This window comes from Callospermophilus lateralis, chromosome 1 (genome assembly GCF_048772815.1).
Source record: "Callospermophilus lateralis isolate mCalLat2 chromosome 1, mCalLat2.hap1, whole genome shotgun sequence".
Classification (NCBI taxonomy): domain Eukaryota; kingdom Metazoa; phylum Chordata; class Mammalia; order Rodentia; family Sciuridae; genus Callospermophilus; species Callospermophilus lateralis.
The window spans coordinates 13,756,299-13,773,561 of record NC_135305.1 but is presented as its reverse complement, the minus strand read 5'-3'; the positions used below and the strand labels follow the sequence as shown (position 1 = coordinate 13,773,561).

General features: G+C 37.1%; 1 protein-coding gene across 1 annotated transcript in view; it reads left to right on the top strand.

Annotated features, from left to right (window-relative positions):
* Wee2 (WEE2 oocyte meiosis inhibiting kinase) overlaps positions 1-17,172 on the top strand; it is a 25,714-nt gene extending 8,542 nt beyond the window's left edge. Inside the window, exons 4-11 of the mRNA XM_076860100.2 lie at positions 4,849-5,021; positions 6,367-6,488; positions 11,346-11,492; positions 12,178-12,285; positions 12,397-12,482; positions 13,277-13,447; positions 15,366-15,508; positions 17,010-17,172. Coding sequence (XP_076716215.2) covers positions 4,849-5,021; positions 6,367-6,488; positions 11,346-11,492; positions 12,178-12,285; positions 12,397-12,482; positions 13,277-13,447; positions 15,366-15,508; positions 17,010-17,172 — 1,113 coding nt within the window. The remainder of the gene's footprint in view (positions 1-4,848; positions 5,022-6,366; positions 6,489-11,345; positions 11,493-12,177; positions 12,286-12,396; positions 12,483-13,276; positions 13,448-15,365; positions 15,509-17,009) is intronic.
* Positions 17,173-17,263: the final 91 nt, after the last annotated feature.

Here is a 17,263-nt window from a genome sequence, read left to right as displayed (position 1 = left end):
CCCCCCACGGGTTTCATTTCCATCCTCCTCACCCCCTCCCTTCTCATCTCTCCTCTCCCTGTCTTCTCATCTCCCTCTCCCGCTGTCCTATCTCTCCTCTCCCTCCCTCCATCTCATCTCTCTCACCCCCTGTCTTCTCACTCTCTCCCCTGTCTTCTCATCTCTCCTCTCCCCTCCCTTCTCCTCTCTCCTCTCCCCTCCCTTCTCATCTCTCCATCTCCCCTGTCTTCTCATCTCTCCTCTCCCCTGTCTTCTCTCTCTCCTCTCCCCTCCCTTCTCATCTCTCCTCTCCCCTCACTTCTCATCTCTCCTCTCCCCTCACTTCTCATCTCTCCATCTCCCCATCTTCTCATCTCTCCATCTCCCCATCTTCTCATCTCTCCTCTCCCCTGTCTTCTCATCTCTCCTCCCCTGTCTTCTCATCTCTCCTCTCCCCTCCCTTCTCATCTCTCCTCTCCCCTCCCTTCTCATCTCTCCTCTCCCCATCTTCTCATCTCTCCATCTCCCCTGTCTTCTCATCTCTCCTCTCCCCTCCCTTCTCATCTCTCCTCTCCCCTGTCTTCTCATCTCTCCTCTCCCCTCCCTTTCTCTATCTCCACTCTCCCCTGTCTTCTCATCTCTCCTCTCCCCTCCCTTCTCATCTCTCCTCTCCGCTCCCTTCTCATCTCTCCATCTCCCCTGTTTTCTCATCTCTCCTCTCCCCTCCCTTCTCATCTCTCCATCTCCCCTGTCTTCTCATCTCTCCTCTCCCCTCCCTTTTTGCCCTTTCTCTCCCCCCTTCCCTTATCTCTCTCTTCCTTGCCCCTTCTCCCTCCCTTCTCTTTTTCCTTACTCCCCCTTTTCTCACCCTCTCTCTTGAACCCACCTCTGTACCTCTCCACCTCCTTCTCTTTTCCTCCCTCTCTCCCTGTCTTCACCTGCTCCTTTCCTCTTTGGGCTTCCTCTTTCCTTTTTTCTCCTCCTCTGCCTCTTCCCCTTCCCCGTCCCCAGCCCTTTATTTCTATACTAATGGGATGTAGAAATGACAGGAAAATCCAGACATTTTTTTTCAAATGGCAAAACATAATGGGGGAAAATGGTATAAAACCAGAGGTTTGTATGTAAAATTTTAGTGCTTTTGTTTGTGTGTGTGTGCATTGCTGGAGATGGACTTTAGGCATGCTAGAAAAGCTCTCTACTGGTGAACCTTCTCTCTGAGCTACGTCGCTAGTCCAAATTTCAGCTCTTAAATGTGTCCCTATCTATTGAGTTTTATATTGTTTGCAGTCTTCCATGTAGCATTCCTCTTCTGGTAATCTGACCTAAGAAACTAATACTCTAAATACTACCTCAGAAATGTTTGTTACATCTTAATTGTGATAACAAAAAGTAGGGGGTCGCTAAATGCCCAATAAAAGAATAACTAATTTAATATAATATTGAGTCAATAAAAATTAAATTGGAATTAAGATGTTTATAATGTATAAAAACATGGATCAGTTCAATGTTCAGTGTACAAGAACCCTCAAAAAACTAAATGAGGAATGATCACAATTATGTGTTACATATTCATTGAATTAGTGGAAACTACTCGAATAGTGGAAACTTATTATTTTTCTTTCTAATTCCTAAAGTTTTCTGCAGCAAATTTTATCTGTTGCATAAAGGAGTTGATATTTTAAAACATGACTGTAACCATCTTGGAGAAGACAACCATGGGCACATGCTTCCTTTTATAAGCAGATGTTTCTAACTTACGCCTTCACTACTCTTGGAATTTTATTCTTATTTTGTAAGGCATCTCCTAGCTTCAGATAGAAATGTCAAAAATAGTCATTAAGCATTTAATATGTGAAACACATTGTATTTGGTTCCCATAAGGAATAAAATCTATATGAAAGTCACTTCCTAAGAGGAACTAACACCTTTGAAATTTCAAAATAATCTAAACATAAATGTGAAGTTAAAAGATGTGTATATATATTTGTATACTTGTGTGATGTGTATATACATACCTATGTATTTATTTAAAACTTTGGTGGAGGGTTAGAAAAGATGTAGGAAGCAAGTCCACCAGAATACAGCGTATCAAAATAATTCTGGGCGAAGGAATAAGTAAATGCTCTGAAGGTGGAGGAGGTTATGTTGTGAGAGGGTGGGATTGGAGAAATTGCAAGGATGGTGAGCTGGCAGATTTGGTATCTGAGATGAAGGTGGTAAGGTAGCACCGTGCATCTCATGAGAGGGCCTTCAGTCCTTCAGTTCTCTTGTTAGATTTTTAAATTTCTCACCAGGAAACAATTAATTGTCTCATTCTGTGGTATCATTTTGCAAAAATAATTCTTACTATTAAAGGAGTTAGAAAGAGGGACATTAGTTACAATAAATCCAGATATGGAGTAAATGTCTTGAGATTGGCTAAGGGCAATGAAAATTAGAGACCTAGATGATGAAGACTGATTGGAATTGGATGTTAAAATGAGCTAGTTAACATCCACATATCAAAAAGAACATGTGAAGTTATGCTGAAATTGTGTACAATGAATCAAAATGCATTCTGCTGTCTCATATACCCATAAATTTTTTTAAAAAAGAACATTTGGCCTTTGTTTTGGGGCGATATTCTCTAGCTCCATCCATTCACAGGCAAGTGCCATAATTTCATTCTTCTTTAAGGCTGAGTAATATGCTACTGTGTATATATGCCACAATTTCTTTAACCATTCATCTGTTGAAGGACATCTAGGATGGTTCCATAGCTTAGCTATTGTAAATTGTGGTGCTATAAACATTGATGTGGCTGCCTGACTTTAGTATGTGGATTTTTAGTCCTTTGGGTATAAACCAAGGAGTGGGATGACTGGGTCAAATAATGGTTACAATTTCAAGTTTTCTTGGGACTCTACATACTAATTCCATAGTGCTTGAACCAATTTGCAGACCTAGGAGCAAGGTATGAGTACCTTTTCAACACTCACATCCTTTTCAACATTTAGTGTTACTTGTATTCTTGATAATTGCCATTCTGACTGGAGTGAGATGAAATCTCAGTGTAGTTTTAATTCACATTTTTCTAATTGCTAGAGATGTTAAACACTCTTCATATATTTTTGACCATGCACATTTCTCCTTCTGTGAAGTGTCTTTTCAGTTCCTTGGCTCTTTTATTAATTGGGCTATTTGTTTTTTTTGGTGCTAAGTTTTTTGAGTTATTTATATATCCTGAAAGTTAATGCTGAACCTGAGGTACATGTGGTAAAGATTTTCTTCTTTTATGTAGGCTCTCTCTTCATGTTATTGATTTGTAACAATATTTTTTAATATATATATATATATATATATATTATTTTATATGATAGCATAATGCATTACAATTCTTATTTCACATACAATTCTTATTTCACTTCTACTGTGAATATCGACACAAATAGAACAATTTGATATGTGGATGCTAATATATATAAGGGTGGGCTGGGGAAGAATAGAGATACTTTGGATTAAACAGAGGGGAGTAAAGGGAATGAAGAGTATGTGGGAGTAGGAATGATAGTAGAATGAGTCAGACATTATTACCCTATTTGTATATAGATTATATGACTGGTGTGATTCTATATCATGTAAAACCAGAAGAAAGAGAAATTATATTCCATTTATGTATGATGTGTCAAAATACATTCTACAGTTATGTATAACTAATTAGATATAAATATAAATAAAAGTATTATTGCAGTCAAAATGAACTAGTTAAAATTAAAAAAAAAACAACTTTATTTACTTATTTATTTTTGATCCCAGGGATTGAACCCAGGGTACTTAATCACTGAGCCACATCCCCACTTTTATTTAATTTTTTTTTTTAATTTGAGACAGGGTCTCACTAAGTTGCTTAGGGCCTTGCCAAGTTGCTGAGGCCAGCTTTGACCTCATGATCCTCTTGCCTTGGCCTCCCAAGCTACAGGATTACAGATGTGCACCATAGTGTCTGGCTAAGAATTAATATTTTTTAAACCGCTGAAGTTAGAAGATAAAAATTTCTGCTAATTGGGAAATTAGGAAAAGATGACTTTGGTAGACAAATCAAGTTCATGTAAATTGATGGAGATGCTGATCATAATAGTTTGCTGAAAATTTCCCATGTGCTGGGCATTATACTAAGTTATCTATCTTATTATTACATACAATATAAGTAATAGGATATTATATATTTTCATGTAATAACCTTAAGGAGCAGTTGCTATCATCTTCATCTTACAGATGAGAAAGCTGATAAAGGAATTCAATTATTTGCCTGGAATTATTTACTAGGTGGGAAATTAGGGATGTCACTAGTTGGCCCGTAGGGAGAAGGTTTGCTTTGCTTGAGCATTTATTCTGAACTAATCAAGCGAGCATTTTTGTTCTTCAGGCCAAGATTTTTGAGAAAACTATTTGTAACCAAGTCCATTCAATATGAGATGGAGATCTTAGCATGAGGACGGTGAGGAATGTAAAGAAGAGATTCAAAGGGACGTTTTAGTTTTTGATTTGCTCTTCCTTCAGCCCAGGACAGTAGTGCTGGGTATGACAACATGTGTTCTCTGTAGGAACATATAGAAAATAATACTATGACTAGGTAGAAGAAAGACCATTAGAGAATGCACAAGAAATGTCAGTACAGAATTGTGCGGAAGGTTACAAAGAACAGAGAAGGTAGTCAGACATTGAGGGATTCTTGCTACTGTGAATATAGACACAAATAGAACCTACGGCATTTGCCTCAAGTCTTTTTCAAAACCTAAAGAATTTAAGAATGTAATATGGTTCTTTTTTTATTGCTCATAATATGTTGGGAAGAGTTATTCTAATTCTCTTTTTATAAAAATATTTTAGAAAAGTGTTCTACAAGAAACTAACATGGCTTCCCGCTATGAAAAGGAATTCTTGGAGGTAGAAAAAATCGGGGTTGGAGAGTTTGGTACAGTCTACAAGTGCATTAAGAGGCTGGATGGATGTGTTTATGCAATAAAGCGCTCTACAAAACCTTTTACAGAATTGTCAAATGAGTGAGTACCTTCGAAATACACTAGAAGTGCAATCTTGGATTTGGAAAGCTGTTTCTTTTCAAAATATTTTAAATGCTAGTGCTGATAGCATGAAACACATACTCGTTGCTTCTTTGTTGTCATTTTAAAATTCTCCTCCCCCAGTGTATGTCGTCTTATGTTCATTACTTTCTTGAGTTTTTAAGATCACTTTTTCCAGAGACAAGTTCCTAATAATTTCAAATACTGTTGTGTGTGTGTGTGGTTTTTTTTTTTTTTTTTTGTGTAAATCTCTTAGCTTTTACATTGTAATACTGGTCTTACTGTCTTTTTTTTTTTAATGAGTAGATTTATGGAATTATCTTTTGATGCTTGTTTAGTTCATCAGAAATACTGCTGAGAAAGAAGTTATCGTTGACTCACTGAGTTACCTCTGCTTTGCATTAATAATGAATACAATGGTCAAGTTTCAGAGACAATACACAAGGAAAAATTATTTACAAGAATTTATATTTCATCCCAGAGCTAATTGTTAGCAATTTCTTCCTTGGTTATAAGGAAAACAAATATTTTCAGATTCCACCAATACTTTTTATGAATTCTTTGGATATAATACTATGCTGAATCCTGAAATTACAGACTTTGAAATTCATTTTTATATTGAAATTCATCAAGTACTATATTTTGCTTACCTTGTATTGGGTTTTCCTATTGTATAACAAATGTCTATCACTAAGACTCTCTATGACTATATCATATTGACTGAGTTTAATATTGACTCTAATGAGGGGCTGCGGGGTGGCTTAGTAATAGAGCACTTGCCTAGCATGTGTGAGGCACTGGGTTTGATTCTCAGCACCACATATAAATAAATAAAACATAAAAGTCCATTGACAACTAAAAGAAAAAAAAGACTCTAATGACAATCTAGTCTTACAGGGAAGATAGAGACCCATTACAATATCCACCATGGGTGGTATGGTGACTTTCTTGTTGAGCCCTTAAGGTTTTTATATTGTGATACAGTGAAATTAAGATCTGAGCCTGTCTAGTATTGTGACAGTAAACACCTAAGATTCCTCTTCACATATGCCATGTTCAATATAACAACAGAGGACTTGGTACCAGGCTGACCAAGCTTCTGGTCTAACCACTATCACTTTGAATTTGGACCAGTCACTTACTTTCTAGAGACTTCATGTTTTCCACTGTGTGTTACCAATGAAGATTGAATGAGATAAAATAATAAGCATGCAGTATGCACCCAGCAAATGTTCTGCCATTGTTCATGCCTCATATTTTCTTTAAAAATTTCTTAATGCACAAATTGTCTTGATTAATTTTTCTCAGTGCTTTTCTGTTTCAGGAACTTGAGTTTGCATGAAGTTTATGCTCATGCAGTGCTTGGGCATCACCCGCATGTGGTACGTTACTATTCCTCATGGGCAGAAGATGACCATGTGATCATTCAGAATGAATATTGCAATGGTAAGTATGTGGACTAATATCTAAAGAGAGGGATATGAGTCCTATAAGTCTTCAGAAATAAAGCTGGACTCTTCATAATTTATGCCAAGTATAGCAGAGACATACCTAAAATATTGGTACCATAATCTTGCTTAGAATCAGAAAGCTGAGAAAATAGTTGAGCTGAAAAAGGAATTTTCAGGTGCATATATGTATTTCGGAACTTGTATGTAGTTGATATGTATGAGCCATCACTTCCTTTACACTTTATTTACACTGAGAGAAAACATTTACCCCAGTACTTAAATGGTAAATAATTCTTCTGCCATTTTTAAGTTATCTTGAAAGATACAAGCCATGCCACTTTGAGGAGCTGGTGGTGAAGTTTCTTCATGATGCCCTATTTTGGTATACATATGACTTTTGAATAATTTTCTATTAGATTCTTAAGTTGGGATAGTTAATGCTTCTTACCTTTGAGATTCAGTGTTCTCAGAGTGAGAACGTGGGGTGAGACACCAGGACTGGACTTGGTGACTTCAGATACATTATACTAGGTTCTTCAGGATTGAACATCCATGTAACACATGTAACACGTGTAACACACACTTGTAGCACATTTTTCTGGGCTACTTAGATCATAAAGAGAGTCCTCTGGCTTAACATACTTCTAGTCCATTTTTAAGAGGTTGACAACAGTTATGTGTTGTTGGCCTTGGAAATATTTGTCATCAAAATGATCAGTGGTAAAGTAGAAAAGTGCTACAAATTGAACAAAATCTTGCCCTCATATTAGGAGTAGAAATCCATATTCTGGCCACAGTAGTATTTGACAACCACGTTCCTTTTCTCTACCTCACCTTCCCTGAGTGTCTTTAATGGTGTAGCCTGTCCTTTAGCAATTTTAGTAACCAATTGGCCCTGAGTATATATGTCCAGCCTGGCTTTTTAGGGTAGTGATAAATTATATAAATTAATATTATATATTATACAAATAATATATAATAACATATCATATATAAATAAATAATAAGTAGGCAAGTAAATAATATTATGAAATGCTAGAAAATGATACATCCATCCTGCAAAATAATGATTTGGCATTTCTCTTGTTGTTTTCTTATAAATTTCCTTTTAGCATTACCTGTTACCCTTGTGGGCTGTTTTTTTTCTCTTATTATCTCACCCCAAATCCCTTTTTCTGATAATCTGTCTGGAGGAACTGATGGATCCTTTCTTTATGCTTAAGATTGAGAGAGGTCAGTACTTCTCAATCATCTTCTCTTCCTAATTCCCCCTTATGGAAGTCTGAGGTTTCTGTTTTTTTCCCACTCTCTTTCTGTAAGGAAGATTAGTTTTATTCTTGTGGCTTTTTTCTATTAAAACACAGATATTGCCAAATAACAAAATTAATCAATAAAACAAAAATGCTTTGTAACTTGTTTTGGGAACAGTATAAAGCCTTCAAAATTCAAACCAAATAAGTTGGAGAGATTATTCCTATTAAAATCATCTTTTAACTTATTTCAGCATTTGTGGACCTTCTATAGGCTTGACACTGTATGGAGCTGTAGGTAGAGGAGTACTCAAGGCACTGTGCTGCACTCATTCTTTTAGAATGACTACACAAGAGGCAATGCAAAGCTTGCTGGTACAACTATGGATAAACCAGTAAAGAAGATAAATGTAGCAAGGTATTGAAAGGGGCCTGGATTTTAGGGTCAGGAAGACCTGGTTTCCAAGCCTAGCTCTGCTGCTCACTAGTTGTATGATTGCTGTGATGTCAATGCCAAATGAGTGAAGGAATGGTAAAGGAATAGTTTGAGAATTAGCAACAATACCTGCCAAATGTTAGCAGCAGAGTGCCAATACCACCTGGTGTAGAGTAAAAACTCAATAATAATTGTTGTTAGAGTAGCCTGAGATAATTTCATAAAGGAGGTAAGATTGGAATTAGACCTTGTGGAAGGCCAGTTAGGTACTTAGAGAGAAGTTTTCCAGTTGTTGGAATAGCATGTAGGCCAAGGGTATGGTATCGGGAGCAGGTCTGGCACAGTAGGTTCTCACATTACTAAAGTAACCCATGTAGTAGGAAATGAGATCAACAAGATAAAGGGTGGGGAGACTAGAGAAGGCCTTGAAAGCTAGGCAGTAGATTTCAGATTAGATGTGATGAATTCTAGGGAATTGTTGTTTCTTCATCATGATGGCTGATAATTTCACTACTTGCCATTTAAAAAACAACTTTGATTTTGCAAAATGCAATCCATACATGTTGAGCCTTTCCAATGTTTCATTCCTTTAAATGCTTCCTTCATTCCATGTCCTATCTCTCCCTCCTTCTCATTCCCTATTTTTCCATCCTCCACCTTCCCTCACCCCCAGTCTATCACAGAAGTTAGGCTGGAACATGTACAATTATGATTTTAACTTATATTATAAATCAGATGATTTAGATAGTCATTTAATTTCCCCTGCTATCTCTCCCAACCCCTTAACCAATAAAATGTTACTTCCTTCTTCTCCATCCTTGCCAAGTTCCCCTACAAGTCACCTCTGGGCCACCCTCAAAAATCTAAAATAGTAGTTGGATTCTACAACCCTAGGATTCTAACTGAATCAGGATTAGACATTAAACCTCTGCTACAGGCAGTATTTTCTGGTGACATCTGTCACTGGAGTTTTCAAAGCATGCTCTCCTAGAATGATGGTCCTTATACTTGTTTGGCTGATGTGACATTTGGAACTAGGCATCCTCTCTGGGATGCCATGAATATTGGTTGTATTTTTCTATCAATCGAAGAATCACTTCACCAGCAGAAAAATATACTGGTGTTATAGGTAGCAACATGAAGAATGTAAGAATACAAATGTATGAACCAATATTCTGTTGAATAGTTGATCTTTTTTTTATATTTTATTGTTAGAGTCACCTGCTCTTTATATATTTTGATATATGTTAGGTCTCACTAGAAGAAAGGAAAACATACATATCATTTTTAAGTTTCTTTTATTTTCTGGTAAGGGAGTAAAGTACTATTATTTTTTCTTAAGGGAGGAACTCAGCAGCCCATCTCACATAGTGCCCAAGGGCTGTTTTGTTTTTTTCTTTGGGCACAATGCTTGCAATTACAGAAGCCATGTCCAAGTTGTACCTTGGGTTATGAAGTTAGGGCTTCTGTGACTGGATGGGATTGATGGGGATGAAGCTCACAGTATATTCAGAATTGCTATGTATATAAACACGTGCTTCCTTTCTGACACTATTGAGTAAAGGACAGTTAATTGTGCTCTTTTATAAGGGATGGGCAATCAGCTCTAGTTATAGCAAAATAAGGATATTCTAACACCTCTGTATATAGGAGTACTTTTCAATTACTTCTACTATTGTTAATTCTTACTTGGCCAATTTTAATATTATTTACTGAACTTCCAAGTATTTAAAAGCAATGTTAACACTGGTATTGTTGCCCTTACTAACACTGTAGCTTTTCAGAGTAGCAAGCACCTCTGTTTAGAACCTACAAGAACATACTAAAAATTCCTAGCATCCCAGGAGTCTTCTTTACTCCACACCTTAAAGGGGTCCTTGACTTTCTATTCTTTCTATTTCTTTTGCCTCTAGAGCCAGGATGAACATTCATTTCAGAAAATATTTATTACATGCCAGGTCTTGGGAAACGGAATATGAATTGGATGTGGTCTCTGCCCTTATGGAACTCAGGCTAGGAGGGACACAGGAGTTCTATTGGACGCACCCTTCCTCCTCCTTGTCCACATCACCTCAGCTACAAACTGTCTCAGAGTGGCTTCATTTTAAAACAAAATCCAAAACCTTCTTTTTCCTTTTTCTTTCTCAGTAATAACTCATCTATAATACATAAATTCTTTTCTGAGAAGAATCTGAGAGAAGTAAAAACCTTTACTGTGGTCCTCTTTGTGTTTCTGAAAAGATCTGAATCCTTTCTTGTGAACTTATTTTAGCGTGACAGATGAGTCTTTCATTTAATTTTATACAGCCTACTTTAAGCACACATTTCCTCTATTACCATCTGATACATATTTGACTGGTAGAGTTACAGCTTTGTAACTGCCAAGGGGAGCCAGGACCCTATAATTTGAAGAATCTGCTAGTAAATGCTAATTAATGAAATAAAGTGCTCAGAAACACTCTAATATCTTAAGATGGGTGTCCAACCTCAAGTAGTCATATAAACCCAAGCCTTATATTTTTTGATGACAATGATGAATCAAGATAGTCTACAGCTGATATTTAAATATTGTGGTTCAAATAGGATTCAAATGTGTCTAAAGTTTTAAATTTTTCCATGGGTCAGCTATCATTAAGTATTCTCTTTTTATGATATATTTTTAGTCGAATTAGAATCCATTACATTAAAATTATTAGCCTGACATTGACATAGAATTAATCATCAATACTGATGGCAGCTATATGACTATGCCTGATTGGCATTCTGGTCAATAGGTAAGTTTTTCTTTTTTCGTACTGAGAATTGAACCCAGAGTCACGACCACTGAGCTACATCCACAGCCCCTTTTATTTTTTATTTTCAGACAGGGTCTCACTAAGTTCTAAGGCTGGCTTTGAACTTGCCTCAGCCTCCCAAGTAGCTGGGATTACAGTCACAGCACCTGACTTCTTTTCCTTTTGAAAAGCTCTGTTTCTTCTTTCCAACATCTCTATAATATAAACATAGAGCAGATAATATCATGCTTTGCACTGACACTAAGTAATACAGACCCATTGGACTGTAAATAATCATGAGGAATTTATTGAATATTTATTATGCTTTCACCTTTAAGACTCATACCTATTTTCTCTTCCTGTGGAGTTATTCTCTGTTATTTCTTTCCTAGGTGGGAGCTTGCAAGCTGCTATATCTGAAAACACTAAGTCTGGTAAACATTTCCAAGAACCAAAACTCAAAGACATTCTTCTGCAGATTTCCTTGGGGCTTAAGTATATCCACAACTCTGGCATGGTACACCTGGACATCAAACCTAGTCAGTATGGCTCTTTCTATTCTTCATGCCATATTTTGTTCTTTTCATATCATCATCACAAGTTGTGTCTGAAAAAAAAATTGTGTCTGTATCAAAGGCCCTTGACTATCAAGTGTCAAAAAGTGTTGGCTGGGAGAATGTGTTCCATTTGTTTCCCCTAAAAAAGTTCAGTTAAATAGTTTAACCATTTCCCTCTTGGACTTAGAGAACAGAAAGGGGGAAAAAACTTCCACATCATGAGGGTAAACTATAAAACAGATATTTAATTTACTACAAAAGTGGCCGTTTATTGGCTACATTCTGATCATGTTTATAACTACTGCTGCACTTTTTCTAATACAGCACTGATCAAAATGAGCAGAAATGAATTGCTTTTTCACTCATTAATGTGAAACTTAAGGATAAGTTACTACTTTGTGTATGGTGAGACAATGGTATCCTGCCATCAGTCTCTTCAGAGAATGTGAAATATATGATGATGGTTTAACTTGAATAGGCGTTATCAAATCACTGGCTATCCCAATGTGATTTGAGAGATCTCATAGAAAAAAAAAGAAAGGTTGGTGGTCTTGCTACAATCACACAGGAGGAGAAAATAGAGCAGCTAAAATGTCAAATTGAGAAAAGAATCTTTGGAATGCAGAGCTTGGGAATCATTACTTAATGTCTAGTCTGTATTTTTCAGGTAACATCTTTATTTGCCATAAAATGCAAAGTGACTCTCCTGGAGTCCCAGAAGAGGTTGAAAATGAAGCTGATTTGTTTCTCTCTGCCAGTGAGATATATAAAATTGGTGAGTCTGCTTTGTAGCCCTACCAGTATATTATTATCGTATAAAACTTATACTGATGACTCCCCTTATTCTTTTAAAGAGCTCTGTTTCTTATTTATTTATATTTTTTAGGTGACCTGGGTCATGTGACATCAGTAAGCAAACCTAAAGTAGAAGAAGGAGATATTCGATTCCTGGCTAATGAGATTTTGCAAGAGGTATAGATTAAAGGGATAGAGAGTATTTTGTTATTTTATTTTTTGAGACAGGGTCTTACAATATTACACAGGCTGGCCTTCACACTTACAACTTTCCTGCCTCAGCCTCCTGAGTAGCTGGAACTATAGGCATGGAGGGTATTTTATACTTATTGACCTTCTTGACACTCAAGGCTCAGTGCAAAAACTGAAGAGAGTATATCTAAAATTTAAACATATTGTATCTCCTTTCCATTGAGAATAGAAACCAAAGAGGGGAGAAACTTACCCCCAAACATGGGGAAACTGGCTCAATCAAAGGTGAATCGATACTCACACAGTTCTTTCTGCAGAATTACTGATCTGCCTTTTTGGGGGGAACCCTCCTCCTTAAGCTCTGGTTGGTACAGACCATTTTTATCATGTTGTTATCCTTTAGCCATTGCCCATCTTCTAAGATGTCTGTTGAGTCTGACCTAGGAAGGATAAAACTTCCTTCTGAGTGATAATTAAGAAAAAAATGAGTCTTTCATTCCTGTGATTGGCTAGTTTATGTGCCAAGCCATCTTGAGTCTAGCAGGGCCAAATGGCCCTGAGATTATTCCTTGGGCACTTCAGGGCATAGCAGTATTAAAAGGTATATTTGTGTTCCCTCTCTCTTCTTAGAAATAAACCACTAACTATAATAAAAGTAGCTTGGCTCATAGTGTTTATAGTGCTTACGTACTCAAATGAACCTCTCCTAACAGTTACATTTTAGTCTAGACTCTCCCCATTTGGCAGACTAACTGGTCTTCCTGTCTTCGGTTCTGCAGGATTATCGACACCTTCCCAAAGCAGACATATTCGCTTTGGGATTAACAATTGCAGTGGCTGCAGGAGCAGGGGAATTACCCTCCAATGGCAGCGCGTGGCATTATATCCGCGAGGGCAACTTTCCAGATGTTCCTCAGGAGCTCTCAGAAGACTTTCACAATTTGCTCAAGGTGACATCTCCCATGAGATAAAGAGAAGACAAAGTGTCTATTTTTTTAAAAAAAATTGATGGCAAGTGGTGGTGTGGGGGGTTGGGAAATGGATCTGTTGGTAGTGCCATTAATAGAAGGAAAACGCAACTGACTGGGAAGGCCAGAAAAAGACACAGGACAGATTGAAAGCTTCTCAAGAAAACTTGGAAGACATCATGAAATCTTTCATGTTATAGTTTTAAAATTCTGTTATGAACATTTTTTTTCATTTGCTTTTCCTAATAACTTTAAAATGGGCAGGTGACACCTCTTTCTGCACTGGAGGAAACCCAAGGATCTAAGTATATTTGAATTTTATATTCACAGTCAATATGTAGTTAACTTAAAAATTCAAACTTGACCTTTTCCCCTCCCACTTCTGGGCTTTAACTTTTATCAATGATAACAGTGATGACATTACTGAAAGAAAGAGTTTCAAGTGTATATAAAAATGTATAGTATAAGTGACTGTTGATAATTGACACAATACCAGCAATTGGAGCTATTGGAGAAAAGGCATAATGTCAATGCAAAAATCTGCATGTTCCTTGTACCAGATAATATCAGAGTAAGTGTAGGGAGAGAAAAAGGAGGATATCATGTTGAAATGGAGATACAAAAACACTGTCAAGAAGCTTAGAATCCTATCAAGAAAACAAAATGCATATATGACTAACTTCATGGCTTAGGAAACAGGATTGGTTAGGATCCCTAAAATAGGCTTAGAAATATCTGCACTCTTTGACATTATATTTGAGTTTCACAGTTTACCTCCAGTCTTCAAATATAGTTACAAACGTGTTCTTCTGACTTCCTTTTGCTTTCTTGAAAGGAGGCAAACCTTTCCTTACAAGGGTCTCTTGTTCACTGTCTAATCTGTTATAATATGTAAGTTGCTCTTAGATTTAGTTGATATTCACTGAATACCTAAATGTTGGCCCTATGCTAAGCAATACTGTACAAATCTGGGCACAGTGATATACACCTGTAATCCCAGCAACTCAGGAGGCTGAGGCAGGAAGATTCCAAGTTTGAGGCTAATCTCAGCAATTTAGCAAGACCCTGTCGCAAAATAAAAAACAAAAAGGAATAGGGATGTCAGCTCAGTGGTAGAGTGCCCTAGGTTCAATCCCCAGTACCAAAAACAAACAAAAAACCAAAACCAAAGCTGTGGGTGAATGTTAATTTTGTTAATTAATTTAATTCTCACTATAGTCCTAGAAGGAGAATACTGTTATTCCAAATTTCAGGTAAGGGAAACTGTGCTTCAGTAAAGTTTTCAAAGTAAATGGCAGAGTTGGCTCAAAAATTCGTCCCCAAGTGTTTTCTTCATTATATGACACTACTGATATCTATCTATCTATCTATCTATCTATCTATCTATCTATCTATCATCTATCTATCAATTATTTCCTACCATATTCAAATCCTCTTAGGTTACAACCATATCTACCTAGAGACAGTGTTTTAGGAATATTGTTGAAGTGGTTCATTATTAAGTGATAAAGGAGCAGATCCAAAAGTTGGGTAAACTGGGCTTTGATCTTGGTTCTTCCTTTTGAACTAGTCACTTGGACTTGGACCAGTTACTTTTTACGTAGCACCTCAGCCTTTTCCATTTTAAAACATGGCATTAGACTAGTTAATCAGCCTGCCTTCTTTAAACCATGATAATTAAAGACATGTCAAAGGTGTGGACAACTGATTTTACCAGACATGGACGATTCTTCTGTCCAAGGTGGAGCTAAGTTTTCATTTATGTCTCGTTCCCTCTGCACAAAAGAAAATCAGTGTTTCACAAAATCCACCAACATAGGAGGGGTTGGAACTGGCTCGAGTGGGGAGATTTTCCCAGTAGTGAAGCTTCTGTTCCTTCCTTTTGGCCCTACTTCATAAGAAAATGATCCACCCTGATCCAGCTGAGAGACCTTCTGCAGCAGCTCTGACCAGAAATGGAGTTCTCTGGCCTTCCCTGGGGAAAACACAGGAGCTCCAGAAGCAGCTGAAGTTGGAAAAATCCAAGATGGCCATACTGGAAAGGTAGATTTGGGGATGTTGGAGTCAAGAATGAGTCGATTGCAAATCATTCACATCAGTATGAGCAGGCTGGTGTGCTTCTGTGGATTTACATTTACATATATTGTACATTATAATACCTAGGCCCCTGTCCACAAGCAGACTGTCAGCAGTGAGGCCTTTTACAGCATGGGATTAGTTCTGTGACTAGGTGGCTTGAGAGAAAATTCCAGATAATACAAAGGAAGCAAGAGGGAGGAATACAAGGAAGTACCACTGGTAAAGAAAACTTGGGATTCTGAGGGACAGCAGGTGTCTTAAGTAACTGGTGGGGATCACCTCACCTTGGTTAGTGAGTAGAGACCTATTTGAGAAATTCACTAAGCTTCAGTGTTAGGCAGGCAGATATATTATCATGGTACATATTTAGAAGAAGAGTTTTCTGAACAAAGAAAGCAATTCAATTGCTTATTTGCATAAGCTTATATTCTTTTATTACCCCATTCCTTCATTAAACAGATGGGAATTAATCAGATAGGGTAAGGTTGGGGAAGAGGTCCGGCAGTGTGTTTGAGCAGTGTTCTGAAGGAATTTTTAAGTGATTACTATATTGTGAGCTGTTGAAAATATAAAAGGAAATGGAAAAGGGTCCTTGTCTGAAGTAAGCTTACAAGTCCAACTACTCTTAGCTACAAAGTCCATCTTGAAAAGAAAGATTAGTTTGAAAGCTTAAAAAGTCTCTGATATGATTTTTTAGTAATAAGATGCAGACTAAAGACCCTGGGTCTTTAGTCAGTTAATTATTCCAAATAAGCCACTTAATAATTATCTTACTCTAGTTTTGAGTTCCATTGTCCACGGAATAAAAAGAAAGTATTTATCTACATATCTTGGTCACAACAAGGTAAGTGCCTCTTACAGTGTAATATGTATATTCTGTGAAGCTTCCAGTGACTGTCATCAGCCAGTACCAGTGGTGGGCATCCATCACAGAGATGAGGCAGATGGCATCTTGAAATTGTCTAGACCAGAGTCTGGCAAACTTGTTTGGTAAAGGGGTAGGAAGTAAATATTTTTTGCTTTGTGGGACATATAATCTCTTCTATAATGACTCAACTTTTTTGTAATATAAAAACGGCCGTTGATTATGATTGTGTTTTTCTGTGTGTGTGTAAACAAATGAGTGGCTGTGTTCTAGTATAACTTTATTTACAAAAATAGGTGGCAAGCCAGATTTGATCAGGAGCTGTCTTTTATTGACCCCTGTAACTTTCATGTATTGACTGAAAAGCTGTATGCTTATGCCCCAAGGATCTGGGAAACTGAATCTACCATGTGCCATGACATGTATTTCAACTTATTAAATGACAATCATAACCACAGGAATTGAGCTTTCTATTCTTCATATAGCGCAGGCTTGTTTCTGTAAACCTGAAATAAAAAGAAACTGATGTGTTAGTTGTGGTCGTAAATAATATCTATAATTAGGGAATAAATAACCTATGTTTTCCTGCTTTCATTTCAGGAAACTGAGAGAAACCCAGCAGGCCTTATCCTCTATGGAAGATGCCCACCATAGTGACCCTGAGACCTCTGGGGCTCACACAGGATCAAGAAGAAAAAAACACCTGGTGGGAGGAAAGACTGCAAAGTCTTCAAGCTTTACCTGTGGGGAGTCTTCTCCATAAGAACTCATTTCATACCACCAGTCTTTTACCATACAGCCTCCAAAAACAGACACTAAACATCCAAATTTCCCTGTTACAAGAAGGAAAAATT